The sequence below is a fragment of the Varroa jacobsoni genome, unplaced genomic scaffold (genome assembly GCF_002532875.2).
Source record: "Varroa jacobsoni isolate VJ856 unplaced genomic scaffold, vjacob_1.0 scaffold_616, whole genome shotgun sequence".
NCBI classification, from domain to species: domain Eukaryota; kingdom Metazoa; phylum Arthropoda; class Arachnida; order Mesostigmata; family Varroidae; genus Varroa; species Varroa jacobsoni.
In genome coordinates this window covers 61605-81363 of record NW_019213518.1, presented here as the reverse complement: position 1 = coordinate 81363, position 19759 = coordinate 61605, and the positions used below count along the sequence as shown (strand labels likewise).

The 19759-nt window shown below is 42.2% G+C and overlaps 3 protein-coding genes across 5 annotated transcripts; all 3 read left to right on the top strand.

Annotated features, from left to right (window-relative positions):
• Window positions 1–355: 355 nt before the first annotated feature.
• On the top strand, window positions 356–4725 carry LOC111261921 (acyl-CoA-binding protein). Its single transcript, XM_022835806.2, has 3 exons — window positions 356–538; window positions 3212–3340; window positions 4205–4725. The coding sequence occupies exons 1-3, from the start codon at window positions 521–523 to the stop codon at window positions 4310–4312; spliced, it is 255 nt and encodes an 84-aa protein (XP_022691541.1). The 5' UTR covers window positions 356–520; the 3' UTR covers window positions 4313–4725.
• Window positions 4726–9142: 4417 nt separating this feature from the next.
• Window positions 9143–13449, top strand: LOC111261920 (uncharacterized). Of its 3 annotated transcripts, XR_015311740.1 has the most exons (5): window positions 9143–9451; window positions 9985–10503; window positions 10920–10988; window positions 12595–12694; window positions 13225–13449. XR_015311740.1 is itself a non-coding variant. In XM_086968896.1 (4 exons), exons 1-2 carry the CDS (start codon window positions 9885–9887, stop codon window positions 10945–10947), a joined length of 432 nt encoding a protein of 143 aa, XP_086825022.1. In that variant the 5' UTR covers window positions 9640–9884; the 3' UTR covers window positions 10948–10988; window positions 12595–12694; window positions 13225–13449. The 3 variants fall into 3 exon arrangements, 2 of the variants coding, with proteins under 2 accessions (XP_086825022.1, XP_086825021.1); XM_086968896.1 differs by lacking the exon at window positions 9143–9451 and having other exon boundaries at window positions 9640–10288; XM_086968895.1 differs by lacking the exon at window positions 9143–9451 and having other exon boundaries at window positions 9644–10503.
• Window positions 13450–16230: 2781 nt separating this feature from the next.
• On the top strand, window positions 16231–19556 carry LOC111261922 (uncharacterized). The gene has a single exon (XM_022835807.2). It carries the CDS (start codon window positions 18343–18345, stop codon window positions 18901–18903), a length of 561 nt encoding a protein of 186 aa, XP_022691542.1. The 5' UTR covers window positions 16231–18342; the 3' UTR covers window positions 18904–19556.
• Window positions 19557–19759: the final 203 nt, after the last annotated feature.

The window sequence follows — 19759 nt, the reverse complement described above, 5'->3', positions numbered from 1 at the left end:
GCAGTAAAGCGCCCTGTCATTTACTTATATCCGTAGGGACTTATTTACATCTCTATGTTTCAAGGTTTACGTGCTTTATCACCGTTAGGCGTCTTATCAGACAGTTAGCTCCCAGCACGAAACGAAGTGTGTCTATGCTCGGGTTCAAACCTAGACCACAATGTTTCCCTAAGATTAACAGGCAAATACGTTTCCTACTAAGCTATCACGGCGAAGAAAGGAAGGGGCTTATTTGTCGATGCTGCCGCTACTTTTCCAGTGGCGGTGACGGGGACGGCGATGGCGGCGTCTGCTCAGGCCAACCCTCACCTTCTGCCTGAGTGCCCTTTCCCTTTTCGTTACAAAAGCCAGCTGCCGGTGAGCGGCTGGCGACAACTCGTAACACTGTCGCTGTTGACTTTGACATAAATGTGACAAGTGAAAAACAACGTAGATCACAGCCAGTGTTTGAAAAAACTGCCACGACTCGAATGAGACAGATAGATTGCCCTCTTCGAAGGTCGCAGTCAACGTGAGAAGAATGTCGGACTTCGAGAAGGTGCGTGAGCTTGACACCCGTATGTTTGACAATGTTATACTTTTGCGCTAGATTTTATATTCCATTACGTTATAGCAGCTGCTTGTAGTTCCTACGCGTGTACAGCAACCCTTAGGCAGAAGTGGCGGCCACGTCCAGAAAATGGTGAACAATGGCAACGGCAATTAATTGTATTGTGTACACATATTGGATGTTATTAGAGGATAGAGGCTGCAGAGCTAAAAGCAGTCATATTTAGGGAAAAAAAAGGTGTGCGCGAGTGTGTCACAATGTCCAGGACAAGTCCACATGCGACAATACGCATCGTGTATAGCGAAATAGTTGTGCTAGATACTAGTGGCTCTGGTATTGTGGCATGAGAACACTCGTAGGTCTAGCTTACAGCAGAATTTATTGTGCACGCCACGGCTGCAGGTAGGGCCCTTTGAGGCACAGAAGCTACAATCCGACAGTGAAAAACCGGTCGATGTTTCATTTAATAAGCTGCCTTGGGCATTGGATCGCCCTACAAACCATTACAGGTTTATCTACTTTGCTGTTATGTGGGCTTCTATTACAACACAGTCTATGGCAATTACGTAACCCCGGCAGCTTGAAGTCTTTCTCTAAAAACAATGCTCTATTATAACTGAAAACTTCTGCAGCTACAACGTTAGCGACGACAGTGATCAACGCAGTTCTCAATTACGTTACAAGCATTTTAGTTGTAGTGTTAGACATCACGTGCTTATTAAACCTCCTGTTTTATTTATCTGGTATATCACTATTGTGTGCTACTTCGATTTTAAAATTTAACCACACGTTTTCGATAGCTTGTTTTTATTTTGAAATTCAAAAGCGCAGCTAAAGGGCTGCCAATGAGCCTGAACAAGAACGTTTTATTATGCATAGTTACCCGGATGGTCAATAATGCTAAGATACATTGCATTCTGAGACAAGTGCGAGCATCGTCTCATCTTCATCCAAATTTTTCAGCTGTTAGGGAGACGGAAACACATTCTGATAGACCGGTACAGACCAAGGTATGTATTTGTTCCGAGATGAAGACACCATCTAATGGAAGGCTAATGAATCTGCTCGAAGCAAAGTCGAGTGTCGACTTATTTCAATAGCACAGAGCCTGTCTCTGTTAAAATTAGCTTATTGGCGTTAGGTTTCCATCTATAGGAAAATTCGTGCATACAAAAGCAGTGCTAAAATTTATCAGAGGAAGCTCGAGGAAGCTCCAGACAACGATTAGGCCAGCGAGGGTCTGTCAGGAGCTCGCTATGCCTGCGTGATGAGAATTCATGTAGAATCGGGGAAGTACCGAGTGAAGATACGAAACATTTGTTCGATAGTAGTCGACCGCTCACCTACACTAAACCAGTCGTTGAGACTGTGTGAAATTTTTTATTAAAGATTTTGCATTCATAAAGTAAACAAACGACCGATGTGGATAGTACAAACATGAGAAATATCGCTAAACCGTTCTGTATAATAGAACAAATAGATAAAATGTCGAAATATTTTCAAACGTGTATTTGCTGATCGCATTCTATGCATGTTACAGTATAGAAGTATTCCTTTGACTTATAACAGCAAGTCATTCATGTTGGCCGTAACGCAAATACGTGACCGCGATTCGACTTCGGAAGGCCACTTATACGGTAAATCCATGGTAAAGTAACACAATTTAGACACTAAAAGAAACAAGGATATTTACACGGGATGTGTCGAAATCAGAAGAAAATTGTACATTACGTTACTGTTATATCTGAATTTTCTTTCTCAACGGCAATCTGACGTGAGCAGTGTTGGCACAGAAGTGACTCGAAAGCCGCTAAAAGTATTTACATGATTATGCAACTAGCAAAAGCTAAGTGTCAAATCAGCTTTTGTGTAGTTATAATGAATACCCAGAAGGTAGCTTCTGCAAATTTTAGCGCAGTGCAAACTCGATTCTGTACGTGATAATTTCTGGATCGGTCTTTTTTTTTGCAAGGAACACGTGGCGTTCTGGAATAGCCTGTAACTTGCTTAACATCGCACTAACAAGCGGTGAGGGCGCACACCGCTTTTGATGTGATCGAATGATAGCAATATCACCTTCATTATAAGATTATTTGTACAGTGAAATACAATATTAGCCATATCTTCCAGTTACAAGGATCTTAACCCCCCGGTTCGATCTATACGAGATTGGTGCTTCGATCACTCGGAATACCAAAGTAAGGTTCCAATAAACCCCACGATTATATAGCTCTACAATAGCAATACTATCCGCTTAGTGCATGTGTTATTGTTATGTTAGTGAAGGTGATTATCATTTCGATTTAACGGAAAAATACGCCAGCGTTAGTTCTTCTTTTTACTTTACGTTAGCGACTTCTTTTTACTGAAAGATCTAAATCTTGATTTAAATTACAGCAAACATTCACGTATTCTATATCGTAAAAAATGATCGTGAAATTCGTGTTGTTTCCACCGAAGACCCCTTAAATGTGCAATGACAATGGTGTGATCCTTGTCGATTGCATGTAAAACGAATTTTCGTATAAATAAGGAGTGTTAAGAACGGGTTTTTATTGCATATTTCGCTGCCACTGGTACGCTACGGATGTGACACGTTGATGTATCCTATGGTCCATACTGATTTAGCTAAATCTTAATCGCGTGTGATTTTTATTGCAGTGTGCAGCTGAAGTTAAGGATCTGAAGACTCGTCCCTCCGATGACGAGCTTCTGCAATTGTATGGATTGTACAAGCAAGCAACGGTGGGCGACGTTACGAGCGAGGCACCGGGCATTCTTGATCTCAAGGTATGGACTAAGATACACTGCTCGCGAAAACTGATATCGGCGAAAATGGTTGAAACAGATTTCTTAAATATGTGGCAGTATGCGCAACTGATGTCATGCTGACAACATAATCAGCTTCTTGCGCTCTCCGAACCAGGGTTAAGGATATAAGCCGGTACAAATTGAGTAGGTAGCATATATAAATCTGCTGTTAAGTTTTTACTGCACTAGCTAGCGTACTAGACATCCGTAAGTTCACGGTTTAGGACTGCTCCAGTATCTCGAGCATTAGGATTATGCCAAGGTACATCTAAATGTTTGGTAGTTTATTGGTAGAAATACATGTAGATAATTCGACCGGCATTCTAGTCAGTCAGCGTATTCCAGATAGCAAGAGCTCTTTGTTCGGTTAAATATTCAGGATCTATACGAGTCTGTTGCTGGTTTTGTGTGATAGTTAGTGGTGGTACTTCCTCTAGTTGCCCTCTCCATATTTTATGATGCTTTTAACCTAGTCCAAGTTTCGAAGCTTACCACGCCCAGATCAACGAGAGAATAAAGCGAAATGTTGCCTGATCTACGGAAGTTCACACCCTAATAGAACGAATCTGCGATGTTTCCCGATGCTGAAGTTTTTTTCTCCTTAATATTTCTCGGGAATATACTATCATTCAAACGCCTTGGTTTGAGAAAAATAAGTGTCTAGAGCGGCGGGCTGGATACTAAAATTCTTGTGTAGAACAGCTATCTGCACGAATTTCTTCCCAGCTGATTCACTCAAGGGAATTCTCTACGTAAAAACCGATCTAGCAGTACAACTTTTGTGGGTAAATGGCTTCACTTAAACTTACAACGTTAACAATATATCCATTCACGCGTTTACAGGGAAAGGCGAAGTACAACTCTTGGACGAGTCGCAAGGGCCTTTCTCAAGATGCCGCTAAAAAGGAGTATTGCGAGCTTGTCAAACAATTAAAGGACAAATACAACTAAGAATGCCCTATATATTATATGTTTTATATAATATGTAGTAAGTATCGATCATAGTACAGGATGGTCGTTGCTGTGAAGTCTGCGTAGCGCAGGCAATATGGTGATGCTGAAATATCAAGATGATTAAATTCCGTCGCTCATTTGCTTTTGCTGGTAATGGTCAAATGTGGAAAAAATGATCGACAATAAGAGTATCCCATAGCAAGGCTATACTTACGAGTCTTGTTGATTAACTAATATGTGGTTTAATTTGTCATGTGTTCATTAAGACCTTAGACTTACCTGGGTCTCTGGCAGACTTTAGTTGGACGAATAATCGGCTTCCTTTCTGATGTTCGCTCGGTGAAGTCTGCTCATACCAAAAAAACTAAAATACTAAATAAATTATGTGAAATCGTTTACTAAGGCCTCGGTTTATTGGTGTCATTCTTTGAGGAGGAAAATGTTGCCTGTAGCAATGGATTCTGTAAAAGTACAGGTACCAAGCTGTGATTGTGGGCTCTCAGGTGGCATAATAATAATAACAATGATGTTTGTCGATACGATTTTTTTTTATGATGTGTTGTTGATTTCAACACGTAGCATTAACAAAAACGCGCTAAACGAAACGCTTAAGAGCTTAGTTTCGACTAACCCTGTTTATTATGCTTAAGATAGTCGTAGTCGCTCGGTTTTTTTAATGCCTATTGGTAATTTGCATCGTCTGCACTAGCATTACTGCTACCTGGGCTCCTTTAGTATCCAGTCTGACCTGCTGAAGAAATACGATCATTGAAGATTTCGCCGAGAAGTACAAAACCAGCCGTAACATTACAGAAGTGCGGTGAATAAAACAGCGTCAAATGATCTTGTGCGAAAGCACGGTACAGACCGTGAATCCGGGCTGTGGGCCTATAGCGGCATCCTTGCTATTATAGTCCATTATCATTGTGCGATACTGTCGACTACCAACGATTCAGAGAATTGCAATAATACCAACGTAAACATCTGGCACAGACCGACCCGCAGGCAGGCAGATATGTAATCAACAGGGTCTTCATCCGATAAGTCTGCACCTGATGATAATGCACTATTATCCACCTGCTGCAGGTGATGTCCTAAGATTTGATCCTCTATATTTTCGAAAGCAAATGCTTGGCCGGTACTGTTTCATCTCTATAGGCCGACAAATCAACGTCGACTGTTTGAAGGGACAGCGCCGATCAACTGGCCAGCTGTTAATGGAGCTTGCCAAGCGTCCGTTGGTGGAAAACCGAAGCTCAGCGCAATTTTATGATATCCTGACGATTTTATATCGTTGGGAAGTTGTTCGTTGAAATAGATGGTCTCGCTTTATGCTTCAAGAATAATACATTTACTCAAAATGATGTGTTTAACTTGCTGTCCGTTTAACTGCCTACACGTGATACCGCTGCGTTTGAATGTTGCAAACGTTGGCTAACATTGCGAGCTCAAGTCATGACAGACCAGTAAACAAATCGAGGTCGAATTTTTTTCACCCGGGCAACTACGGCAAATGATGTCTATTGTCTACTAAAAATAACATTTGTGTAGCTTTTTCTAATTTTTGTAATTGGGATCCGATCAAACTGTGCATTGAAGCAGACAGAAGGCATGGTTATCCAGTAAGAAATAACATTTCAATACTGCCTTTAAAGTGTAAAGAAAGTGTTCACCGATGCTCTTGACTCTCATCATCGATGTAAAGATGTCCTGCAACTACTTTAAAATGACATGAGTTCTAAGTTCTAAATCGCTATTTTCACTAAACTAGCAAACATTTAATAATGCTTCGTCGTAAGCTCTGTCTCTCTCTCTCTCTCTCTCTCTCTCTCTCTTTTTATATATATATATATATAAAGCAAGTCTAATGAGACCGAATCTTAAAACCCCATTAGATTTAGAATAAGTGGTGCCGGTGGCCGGCCAGGCATTCACTGTCCTGCCTGTCGCTTAGTGACTTAAAAAACCTACGGCGCCAACTAACTAAGGATCACGCCACCGAAGAAGGGAATTCAGTAATTCAACAGCGTCCGCGTCATTATCATCATCATCAACGTCACCGCCGCTGCCACTGACAGCGTATTAGATTCGAAGATAGTTGTTACCGAGAGCTTTTGCTGTAGCTACCATCATTTCGACTGCTGGCTAGTTATGCTGACGACTATCATTTCCGCGGCCGTTGTTGCTGCTGGTATTCAATGGGATCCCAAAAGTTGATGATTTCTCTAGAATTTTTCGTGTTGCTAGCGGCCAACTACCGTTGATTCATTCGTTGCAGGGGCCGCCGCTACTACTATGTCGCCACAGGCAGTTGTAACGATCGAAGCAACGTCTCTTAACGCCATTGCTCCAAAATACCGATGCTGTCGTTGGAGCTCCGACGGAGCACCATGCCATTACCACCATCGCTGTGCTTCTACCTCTTTGAGCATTTTGTCGGCAGAGTCAGGGATGCCAAAGTAGCATCGTTCCTTTACCGCTATTTGTCTCTCTTTTCTTTATCTCTGTTGGTCCGTTTTCGCTCGTTGCTCGTCGAAGCCGCAACACCCGTTTTTTCTGTTTGGTCTTTATCCATCTCTCTCCCTCTCGCCTCTCTCTGTCGCTCGCGAAATCCCGTTTCTGGCGATGATCGTCGGCTGAACAGGGAGACGCCGACGAGTTGAACGTGCTCGGTCGTTCCACCCGCAGTTCTGCACGGCTTGACACGGTTCTTGGTTCTGTGTTCGAGGGGCTCATGTCGATTGCCATGGCGGCGAACAGTTCCGAGCCATTCGTGCTGCTATCGGCGACATGACAGCGGCAGCGGCTCGCTGTTCACCTGTTGCCTGTTGGTCTGGAACGCGAGCGGTCACACTATCATTCCGACGCTCGCCACCGCAGTGACTTTTAGTTTTGAGTGGCCAGGGGTCACGGCATCAGTGAAGGTATGCGGTAGAGGGGTGGATGGGCCGAAAAGGACCAATAGTGCTAACAGAAAAAATGAGAGAAAAGAGAAGCTGGGTCGTAGAAAAATCGGGTGGGAGAATGTGAGACTATATTAGAGAAAAATAGATACGAGAAGCAAAGATGAAAAAAACTTCAGAGCGGTAGCGGCAACATATGTTGATACAAGAGAAGCCAGAGATGAGCGTGTACGATAGACGTTGTCCCTGCTGCTACTACTACGACAGACCAATTTATGCGCCAAAGGCATTTTCTGTTCGGAGACTTAGGAGTAGGAGCGCAGCGAGGTACCGACAGGCGTATAAGTAGGTCTCAGTCCGGAGCAACAGAGATCGGAACTATACAGTATAGAGGATATGAAGGCAGTTCATGTTAAGGGTCATTTGCCGACGCCGGGCTTCGCTGCAAACTCCCAAACGCCAGAAGCAGGTCCAAGCAATGTGCACGCAGTCTCTTTTGTCAGATTTGCTTGAGCGGTGGCAGGGGAACCTTTTGTTGGTCGGCTAGATCGTCGCCTTTTGTCCGCTCTGTGTGCATCGCTCCGCAATCTGCTTTTAATGTTGCTGCTGTTACAAATTGTAATGATTCTACTGCTGCTCCCCTTGTTTTGTGCACACTGTCGTCTGCCGCCAGTGACTGATTTATAGGTTAAACGCCTTGGGTCTGGTTAGCTTCCACCGAAGACCCCTTCTGGATACTCCAGCGGTGTGATTGGGCTTCTGCTTGCTGAGCAGACACTATTCGTTTTCCTATCGCTTCAGTCGTACGACCGCGAACCCCGCCAGTAGACCCACAATCAGGAAGCCAACCCCTGCAACAATAGGAACTACAGTATCAGGAGGATAATATCTCCAGTATCATCCTGTTCTAGGTTACCGGATTCTACTTTTGCTGGTACTTTGCTGCTTATGCTACAACAGCGGTTTTTGACTCGTGTCTCAAACCGTTCTCAAAATTAAGCATACTACTTCCTCGCTTATCCTGACCGAGATACGCCTCACCGAACCCAGTGCACAAATGCTCGAGATGCTAAGGCGATTAGCCAAGGAAAAATACAACTTTTCTAACTTGATGCTAACTAACCGTTATGACTAACTTCATTCGTGTACGCAGCAGTGTCTCTGAGCTGCGTCGAGTTTGATCGGCGCATTTGTCTATCCTGTTGGTCCGACGATTGTATTTGGTGTTCGCCGCAAATGGCAACACCCGAAGAGGGCATTTTACTAAAGCTCGATTCGCTCGTCTTCGTCAATTGCGTTTAGGAAAGAGGTGGTAAAGCTCAACCTACGAGCATTGGTGAGGTATGAAGTTCTATTTTCAAGGGTTAAAAGGAGATGTTTTGTTTCGAGTCGTTACGTTAATGACGATTCTCAAGGGAAGGGATATATGGTGTCAGGGGGAAGCGGTTGAATCACACATAGATGTGAGCTGAACGTGATACTCGTCTTCATTAGCATTTTTCGACCAAGATATATGCTAAGCAACATTCGCTAGGGTAACGCGAAATGCACGTTGGCAAATGCCTGTTTAAACAATAACAAACATTCAGCTTCGCCACGCACTACTGAAGTAAAGTGATCGCCGTAAATCAATAAGTGTTACAAGACTGTGTTTTTCGACTTATATCGAACATATTCCTTACATCCGTAAATCTTGTTAAACACATTTGCAGTTCAACTCACTGAAGGATATTTGACCTTGAAAGCGCTTGTTCACAACAGGCAGCACACCGCCATGTATCTGCCGCCGCCATTTCGTTCACGGTATATATATATATTATGTAGCACCACTGGTATTCGTACACATTCTTAAATCATGCAAGACCTAGCTCAGATAAATTATTTGGCAGAATGAATTGGTAGTTCAGTCCGACAGTCCGTTCGCTGAAAGAAGCACCCTGAGCAGAAAATTCTGCTCAGCTTTTTTCTTAAACTTACCACCTGCACTAACGGTTGGTTTTTAACCAACTTGCCAAACCCATGGAATCTGAGTTCGCTAAATGTGAAGATTACGCAACCGTGTTATAATAGTCATCGGTTCGTTTTGGGGAACCAGCAGTTTTAGGGCTGCGATAACGTACCCGTGTTTCACTTGGTGGATTGGGTTCGATATCGCGTGGGGGTAGAAATACGATCCTTCGGTTGGGAGTAGCCATTTCCGCAGGGTACGGATCAAGGGGTTTTCTGAAATGAGGTAGGTTGATAGCAAGATTTCCTTCCATTGTTTAAATGGAATAATTTCGAAAAAGAAGTGGTGATTTTTTGAGTTGCGGAACAAGTGCGCAATATAAGGGTAATATGTTCTTATGCAACAGGATATAACTGAAGCAGACATACTGGAAAAATGACTCTAGCCACATGGTCGCCACAACCTGTATTTTTTTATGTATCTTAGACGAGCTGTAAGATTATGTAGGTGTATCGGTTACTTGCTTGTTTGGGGAATCGCTTCGAAGATCCTTGAGCGAAGCACACGAAAGGTCTTTCGCATTCATCAGTCATGATTTTTACGAAATTACGAAGGATTAAAATTGCATGGATTTGTTTTGCACAACCACCATCAGCCTTTTCTGGCATCGAACTGGCCGTTATTATTCAGTCGACCTTTGTCATTTTGTGAAGCGAAAATGAACATCTTGTCACTTCAATACTGCAACAACGAAACTGAAACTGTACCCGTCGAAAGTATTTTTGCCCAGAATGACGTTATTGGCCTCTTCTTCACAGTGCCAACATCGGTTGAATGTGTAGCCTTCATCGACTCATTGATGGATGTCTATCAACGACTTCGGGCAGACGGCAAAAAGTTCGAAGTGTTGCAGGTCGATTGTTCACAGGTGGACGCCATCCGCAAGCGGACTACCAGGATAGAAACGACAACAACACCTCCCCCATGGAGAAGTTTACAGGAAATCTGCGTTGCCGGCTTAGCTAGCGCTTACCGTGTTCGTCGAGTACCCGCTCTTGTAATTCTTCGCTCGAACGGAGAGGTGATCTCGTTTGACTACTGTTCGTCATTGGACAAGCTCAGGTGCAGTTCTTGGGAAAGGTGGATGGGCGAACATGTCATTGACCGCATGCCTCCCTTCATAATGACCATTGAAAATGTCAATTAACACGCTAATTCGATGTGGAAATGAAAACAGAACGTAGATGGGGTCGACGCCACGTTTGTGCCGGTGCTTGTAGGACAGGAATTTGCTTGGTCGGACAATAAAATATGAACGAACTCTACTCCTCGATGTAGTAAGAAGCCCACGTAAACTGTTACAAATTTATGGTAGAATACATGTTCATGTGTGAAATTTTTCATTTCTATTTGGATCACATCGGTAATCACTAGGCAACTATAGCAGCGTACGGTATCGTTAGGTTCATCCTTAACTAGGAGTCGATTTATGCTAATTTGACAAATAGGCGCATTCACCAGGCGGATTTGTGGGTGCGAACTAGCTAGACAGCAGTAAAATGTCGCTTATGTAAGTCGCTGATTGGATCAATACTATGATCAAAGCATAACCTGGTCGAAGCAACGAACAAACACCTTATTCGACCAAGTCGTCTAACCAGAATCACATTTAACAATACTTTATGTACAAGTAGAGAACACTGATATTTTTACCTAAATTGATGTCGCATAAATCTGTGATTGCTTGCTTTAGGTGTAAACGTCGATTGAGGCAGCCTTGACTGCTTGTCGATAGCTGTCCTGACTCTTGAGTGCCTGTGAGGTGAGTGCCTTATTGTCCTGCTGGTTACTGTTCTTTTCGCAAAGATTCACTATTGAAGCAGGGTCCATCAAATTAGTGTTTGAAATGCTCTTATCTAAAATTATAAATAGAGAACATTCGGAGATCAGTTAGAGAACGCCGATGAGATGCCGCCAGACTATTTGCCGTTGTCATTCGAACGCGCCTAAACGTCTTTATACCTAAACCTCTTAGCGAAACACAGCTTTGCCGTTGTCATTCGAACGCGCCTAAACGTCTTTATACCTAAACCTCTTAGCGAAACACAGCTTTGCCATTCGAGAGCAACAGTTAAGCTGGCGATAGCAGAGGTGTCTCTTAATATGGTTTTACCGTTCGCAGGTTCCACACGGTATGTGTGTCAATCGTCGCATATTTGCCTCCAGTTCGACAACCACAGTCTACCGCTACCGATACACATCACGCATTTCGCGATAACGATAAGAACGGAAGCAGTGAATTTGATGAAATTCACTGCTTCCGTTCTTAAATTAGTCAGACTGGACAGATGTTTACGACTGGAGCCTCTTATATCCATTTTTATTTAATTGGTCACTCAGTGTTTCCAGTACTGTTTTCATTGACTAGTGATCAAACGATATATATCTATATATCAAGTGTTGGAAGTGTTTTTTTTTTTTGTTTATCCTTTTTGTCATTGTTTTACTCACATCACAAAATTGTGTGAAAAATACTGTGGCTTTTGGCGCTGAAAGCTAGTGTTGTCACTTAAAAATAATGAAAGCGGCTTCTCAGCGAATCGGAAAGCTACGAACGTGGTCCGCGATGACTGCACCGCGTATAGTAATAATTGTGCAGGCGACAACAATAAGCTGGTTTGATAATTATCATCGCTGAAAAGCATTTCTAGATGATCCTTGTCGAACTCGAAACGAGACGTTCACTGGAAACAACTGCAAAAGTTTCGATTTTCCTTTTTGGTAGGAACCTTCTGAGTAATATTCTAATTTATGGAGTTCTTGTAGTAAACGCCAAACCTATTGCGGCTTCTCAGGGAGCTTAGGTTTTGACAAATAGCAAATAACAAACTGTGTAAATTCACTTTTTGTACCCGAAGTACCTATTCTGGTGTTCTAAATGACGCTAAAATTGTGCGATACGGATCAAATCAGAGTAGCCTTGAAGCAAAGAGGTCTTCAGCACGGTCTGACGATCAGCAAAAAAAAGTAATTGAGAAAGGAAGCCAATAACAAAACAAGATTTGTGGCTATCCTGAACGCGGCCTTATTTCGTTAACCAGACAGGACCAAAAGCTTGAAATCAACAATATAATTAGATTCAAAATTCTTTATTTAGATTTATTGGAAATTGTTAATCGGACGTACTGAAATGCATATCGATGCAATATTAGAAATCGTTAAGTTGCAATCAATTGAAGTTGTTTTCAGTATTACGTCTTCGCGTGAGAGCCCCTGAAAGCGATCTTATGCGTACTTTTTTTTTTAATGGATTCCTCAAATGTAGTTGATTTCTACCAGAAAACACATTTACATCATGTAACTCAATGCACTTATCTAATGCGAACCGTTTTAAATTGTCATGTTTGATCTCCCTTGCCGCCACAAAGTCTATACCCACAAGGCTAGTGTTGAAGCGGAATCACCTTGTCGTTTGGAAGCGGCCGTGCGGTAGGCGGCGCTGAAGTGCTACTTGGGTCTGTCAATATGGTATGAAGGTTTAAATTTAGGCTATATTAAGGATATGCATAGCTAAGATTGAATTGGAGACATCCTTTTATAGATATAAATTATATGTTTGCTTGTCTAATCTGGTTCTGAAATTATATACAAGCGAGCGTTATTATGAATCAGAAACTTCAAACATGTTAATTCTCTTTTGGTTTACACTGACTAGCGTACTGGATTACGGGTATACTTCAACTTAAAATTAAGTTACAAAAAGTTCCTACCCACTAAAATGAATCGTTAGTTTTGATATGTATAAAATAAAAATGATAATAATTTTCGTTGAATTTTAACCCCTATCGATTTCTGAAATGTATTCTCTGATTTTCCTTAACGGTTTATGAAAAATATATATCTAGAATACCGTCATGGATTTTCGGCTTTAATTATGCAATATATTGAATGGACAGAAAAGTACAAAAAAAAACACTTCTTACCTTTGTCCTATATTTTTTCTTCTTACCGCTACCTCTTATATTAATTTGAGTAACAACATCTTTATCTATTCAAAGGGTGTGTAGGGCACAAGAGAGAGTGGTGCAACTTCGCGGAAGCATGAGCAAAGTTTGATATCGTCATTACCGGGTGGTAATATGTCGTGCAATATATTTTTCTTTGTACATGTTTGTGTGTATTCGGAAGGCGACCTTTATTCAGAGCAATAAAGGCGGAAACAGTCGAAAAAATGTATTTCAGAGAATTCCAAACAAAATAAAACACATTTTTTCTGGGTTGTATTCTTCTTTTGTTTTCATGAGAACGTAAGTATCTGAGTAGCATCACAGAACTGAGACTGAAGGTAAACTATAGGGAAGGCTACTTATGAAACCGCCAAAGCTTGGACGGAGTAGCTTAATTATCTGATCACTTATAGTTTTCAATGGAGTATATTATCCGGTGGCGTCATTTGGGTGGATAAGGAGAAGACATATTCAGGCTGCTAAGATTTCATATGGGACGAAAACAAATTCCGATCATCATTTCATCTCCTTAATGATGCAAAATGAAACGATTAAAATATGGTGCTTAGCAAAAACGCGCATTCTCCAAAATACAGGGTGTCGACTACCGTTTCCATATGTCAGGCTTGTACGACACGCGTCGCAGAGGAGCCATTATAACGTCTCAAAGAAACACGAAGATCACTTACACATTCAAGTAACAGATATGTCTGATTATAAATAAGGACAGCTATGACAGCTTCACCCTTAGACAGGGTATCAATAGGATATTGATGATGATCGTTTCAACGCATAGGTATCTGATCTTTAAGGGTTGATTTGACATTTTTCCTAATGTAAGCAGCTTCCAACAGTCATAACGTTACGTTAAACGCACAAATAGCTATAACAACCATGTAAATAACTTGTCTCTATCGGGTTAACTTAATCGATTAGTTCCTGCCACTCTATCAGTGACTCTATCTGCAAAGTCGTTACTGCATAATCTTAGCAAAGCCTTTGATAATTTAAAAATCGGTCAACCAAGACTGCGCAACAGCAGCTAAAAAAAGCGCTAGCTAACGGCTAGATCTCGACTGAAGCTAGTTTTTAGTTTTTCTGATTTTATGGCCGTTCCTAATAGCGTTACCATCGTCAACGTCCGAACCAATTATCTGTAGCCGACAGCTGCAATAGTTCTATCACGGTCTTCTTGCTCCATACACATAAGCTCGATTTTTAAATACGAAACATTGTTGGAGCATATTTCGTACTTTTTTTGAATACTGGTTATTTCCTTCTCAGATGCTTTCTCTTTTAACCGTTTGTTCGGTTGTCTAGTGACCACGACTTCTTGTAGATGTGGAATAACAGTTATTATGATGCTACGCTTATTCGTTTACGTACGTATGTATGTATGCGCGTTCTACTGACTGTTGCTTTTTTTTTTGTTATTTCAACGCGCTTAGCTCTCCTATACGTAAACAAATCCTCGGAACATCTCTTAGGTATAACATGAAAAATTGGCTGCCACTAAAGTCTAGCCGGGTTACTGGGCTTAGCTGGGGTTTATCTAACAGAGCTATGAAACAGCATTTTTATCATCTGCCAATGCTGAACCTTAAGCCAGCAATGACCGCACGTCCGTGGTTTACGTGGCAATGCGCTCTAAGAGATCCGAATCAGGCAGACCACGTCGTTGCAACGACTGCTGTCGTAGCTTGGAAATTACGAACGTAGCGGCTATAAATACTGTTGTTACTGCTATTGTTTCACCAACGGCGTTGATCTTATTATACCGAAGACCCCATCACGACAACACGGAGTTGAGCTGTCGGTCTTAGATCCAGAGGTTAGCGGTGGGGTGACACAGAACTTCTTGAGATAGCTGGCCGAGTAACGTTATCTTAGGGAAAATATTGTCTACTTGTCCACACTCATAGATTATAGCTATTCAGTTTGAGAGTTCGCGTCGTGACAACTGTAACTCAATCAAATCGATAGCCGACATTATCATAATAGCCTGGCATACTCTTTCCAGAAGATGAACTTTATTGTACAAAACAATAAACAGCTATCGATGTTCACGTGTAATCGAACGAAATGTGGCTGCTGTGTGATACCGCATAGAAAAGGAGAGTCCTATGGCCCAGTCTTTACGAATGGGTAATTTCTGTAAATAGACCTATTCGCCACTGTGTGAGAAGTAGTGTTTAGCTTCTCTCGATTGCCGTTCATAAGCTTACTTAAACTAAGCTAAGTTGATACAATAGAACGCAAAAAGAAAAAATTACACACGTTCAATTTAGCATTAGCGTTGAGCGAACCATTGTACTGACCAAGGCATTTTATTGTTCATATGGTACACTGCAACCCTCTAAATGGTCGTGTAGTAACTTGGGACACTTAAGAAAAATATTCAGATATTCGTTGCGGCTTGTCTGGTCAGAACGTAGCTTACAAGAGAAGATGAATAAAAGTTACTGTAAACGGCGACCGATTTACTTATTTTTGGTTAAAGTTCAAGCCGGTATCTCCCTTGTTTGCAACTGGGGGCAGCTTTGGCCATTCGAAGCTTATTCCAAGTACAATATTATATAATTAGACATTTTAAAGGATGTTTCTATAATTATTCAACTACTTTACGGCTAAAGCTATGTACAATCGGCAGGACCAAGCTATAAGTTCAACATAAGGTCTAATGGCGGCCGCATCTTACATGCGTTTCGTGTCCCATGTCCGCTGCTACTAGCATTAAGCCTTGCTCAAAACAATTACGACTGGACCTATTTAGCAGTACTGTGTTAATGAAAATACTACATCAATTTAACCCGCTGAGATCTCCAGTGCAGTCCGTTCACTAAAAATGAAAGTTCAAACATTTATCGGATCGTATGTTGCTATAAGGTTATACAGGGTCGGTAGAATTCAACGCTCCATCTCTCATACGTACTTAATGTATAATAATAATAATAATAATAATAATAAATACTTAATACTAATTCCCTTTTTAGCTAGTAAGCACTGCTGATCTGCATATCTAAATATGCTCTCTGGCAACATGCATTGAAATTATTATACAAATAACTGATGGATTGGAAACTGATGGTTGTCTGTCAAATTCTTTGCTATTTATTTAGACATTTTCAACGAGAAAATTGTCTGTGGATCATATAGAAACGCAGTTATGGATGCTGCGATTAATATGTGACCTCTGTTCATATTTGCTATGTACTACAACTTGAATGTCTGAAGTTACGGCCACTGAACACGTGCATTTATCCCATACAGACCTATATGCAACAGCAGCAACGCGAGGTATGCTTAAGAAGGGAATAATGCAAGCAAAAAAAAAGACATCGTTTTCACTGAGGTTGGCCGAAACTTCGACCTTGTCGTTCAGTTGTATTTGACGTCTTACGAGTCGTGTTTACGTGACGTGAAGCTGTTGTTCCTGTTACTCCCATAACAAATGGAGCTATGGCTGCAGCAGTAGAAGTAGCAAAAATGCCGTAAGTAAATTTCAGCTCTTCCGATAGCAGTTCCTGTTGGGAGGAGCGCTATTAGCTTGCTGACGAGAACCACAACATATACAGTGGCCCATCATTTGCAATGGTAATAACACTTTTAAGCGGACGGAACGATGTCGATATTTACTTTCCGTCAACTGCGCTTTGCTAACGTCGCGGGTCGCTCCCGATGCCTCTGTCGCTGCATTTTTAGCACCGCAATAGAGCCATTCCGTAGGAGAAATGAGTCGAGAGATAAAACTTGAGGCGCTCCGCCATCGTTGCTTTTGTTGCTACTGTTGATTTCCTTTAAGTTTGGTTAACCGCCTACGTGCGTTCCAACGGCGAGCGTTAAATCTCGAACGGCAAACTCACGATAACGTTGCCAAGACTCATTACTATTGTTAGCTATTGTCGTACGCTTATTCGCTCATCAGTACATCTGCCTACGAGGCTAAACGATATTCGTTCAATGGGGAAAAAGCTAAATATCTAATGGAGTCGCTATTATGATTAGCACGTCGCGCCGTTGCGACTGCAAAGTTTTCTTTACCTCAATAGATGCGATCACGAGCAGCATCAGCTTGAGTAACATCAAGATGGGAAAATTTTGTGTGAGCGGGTGCATGCGAACAGATGTCGGGAGATCAATCACGACATCAGTCGCTGCTTCATATATCGTAAACATCTGCGTGTTTAAATTTGACTTTTCATCAGCATTAAGCGACACATTGAATGGATGAACGGACGGCGCGCAGCAGAAAGGTCCGGACTTGAACTCCGAGCCCGACATGGTGGTGTGTCTGGTCAAACGGCAGCGGAGAAGGTAACTGACGTTGAGTGAAACTTCGGTCGGCGACCACCACAGTGGCAGTTAAGTTTGGGCTTCGTTAGCATTCGGCGTCCATCGTTAGCAGCTGCCGCTAATCGCTTCCGTGGAATCGTCGTGCTGTTCTGTGCGTTTACGACGCGATGTGCATTTGTTTTGCGGGAGGAAGAGCAGCAACGGGACTTCGGGAGCGATCGAGGCATCATTGTGACGGACGACCTGCGTAGCAGTGAAAGAAGAATATTTGGCAGTTCGTTGTTGGCTGATAGCCAGTGCGCGTAAAGATAGTCAATAGAAGTGGTAAAGGCAGAAAGTCAGGCCTGGTGAGGCTGCTTCGGAGCGCCGCACGGTAGCCCCGGCGCTCGGGGTTTCCGGGCGAGCGGATGATGCTGACGATGAGCGACGAGCAACTATAAAGCCGAGCAACTTTTCAGCCCTGGGCATAATAAATACTTCTGCCCCGGAGTCGCATCCGCGGTGCGACGCCGACAAGTATCGTCTGAATAGTGTTTTTGTCTTATTGTTGCCATAATCATCATTAATTCGCGATATTATCACTAAATTGAAAAGCAAGAGGAGAAAAGACAAGATGTCAATCATGTACATGCTCTAATATTAGAAGAATAGTGGTGACGATAATCTATAACTAGTCTGTGAGCTCTACAGATTTCTAATGAGATGAGTAAGTGAAAAACGTTTACGATCTTGGTTGATCTGGAATTTCATTACCAGCTCCTCAGTGAGCACTTGCTATTTGTCTGATCATACTGTGCGGAAGCCGTGTGTTCGTGTCCAACCATCCAGTAAAGAAATCCGTGTTACTCAAATACTTCCTGATCATCCGCTGTAAGAATGAGCCTTCTTATCAAGAACGGTGTATGTTTCCTTAGTTTAATGCTGCTGGTCGGCGTCGACGGTTTGGCTGGTTCTCTTGCCGCGCTCGGCTCCATTGGAGGGCCGATGGGACAGGTTGGCGTTGCGCTCCAACAGCTGCACCATCTTCAACAGCTGCAACGCTTTTCGAAAGCGGTCAACGTATCGGACTTGGCAGCTGCCGGCGGACGCGTGGCACGTGAGTTATCAAAATCGCTGAACACAGACGTGGTGGCTGTCGGAAAGGCATTGGCAGGTGCTGGAGCTGCACTTGGCTCATTCGTGTTCCTTGGCGGCATGGGCGCTTTGCTCGCAACCGGCCTCGGGGCGTTCAAATACGCTCCAGGCATCTATGATCAGGCCGGCATCGTGAAGACAGACAAAGGGGTGTTCTACAACGCGGCGCGAACAGCGAAAAGTTTCCAGGATGTAAAGCGTCCATCAAATCCTGAGTTGGTACCGGCGCTCAATGATTTACTGACTAAAGTTTACGAAGCAGTCGAAAATGGTGTGCCACAACTTCTTGAACGACTGCGCTAAAATTGTCATGATCGTCTCAATCGTATGATGCGCTTGTACGTTAGTTGCCCCAGAACACAAACAGTTGTAGAACTCTTTCAGGTACAATAGGTTTGCGACTTATGAGATCATATGAGATAGAAACTTTCGTTTTCATTCATCGCATATTAGGAATCACGTGTGAGATGTGCGCTCAAAACCATGCGTGGACACGATTGCTGCTTAGGGAACAATCATACGATGTGATGTATGCGGAAACTTTTACTTTAGTCCCATCTATAAGAAACGAAGCATCAACATCAGAATTGTTACCCGAAAGAAGAAGCCAGTTTTTTTTTTTAGCTAATGAGCTCCTTCTTATTATTATTATAATAAATGAAAAAAACACTTTGAACAAAACACATTTTTGTTCATCGAGGTCCCTAATTACAACTATGTACACAATTCTAATCAGAAAAATACCAGATTGCTTTCATCTAATGATCTTGGATGTATTCGCCAAGATATAAAGCACATTCCATCCGTGCCACTGGAGCTCAGAGGAGTCCGAAACGTTTAGAAACAAACAGCCAGGGCACATGCAGGCGGTGTGCTCTATCGAAAAAGAAGTAAACCTCAAAAATTCTTATTTAAATAATGTCCGATTAAAAATTATATTTTTCCTATAATGAAAATGTGATCCTCATTACCGTTTAGTTAGTTTGACACATATTGAATTTTTAGGTATCTCAGTTAGTCTGTGTCGCGATGGAAAGACGAGTCTTTAGAATTCGTGTTATTTGAAAAATCGAATGAAGATGTATACGCATATAAATGCATGCGCAAGAATATGATTCTATCCTATAAGAAGATATCGTTAAATACCTAATTTGCTCAG

Coding starts and splice junctions, on each gene's coding strand:
- LOC111261922 (XM_022835807.2), top strand. CDS start 18,343: ATGAGCCTTCTTATCAAGAACGGTGTATGTTTCCTTAGTTTAATGCTG.
- LOC111261921 (XM_022835806.2), top strand. Junction 3,341..4,204: donor CGGGCATTCTTGATCTCAAG/GTATGGACTAAG, acceptor ACGCGTTTACAG/GGAAAGGCGAAGTACAACTC.
- LOC111261920 (XM_086968895.1), top strand. CDS start 9,885: ATGAACATCTTGTCACTTCAATACTGCAACAACGAAACTGAAACTGTA.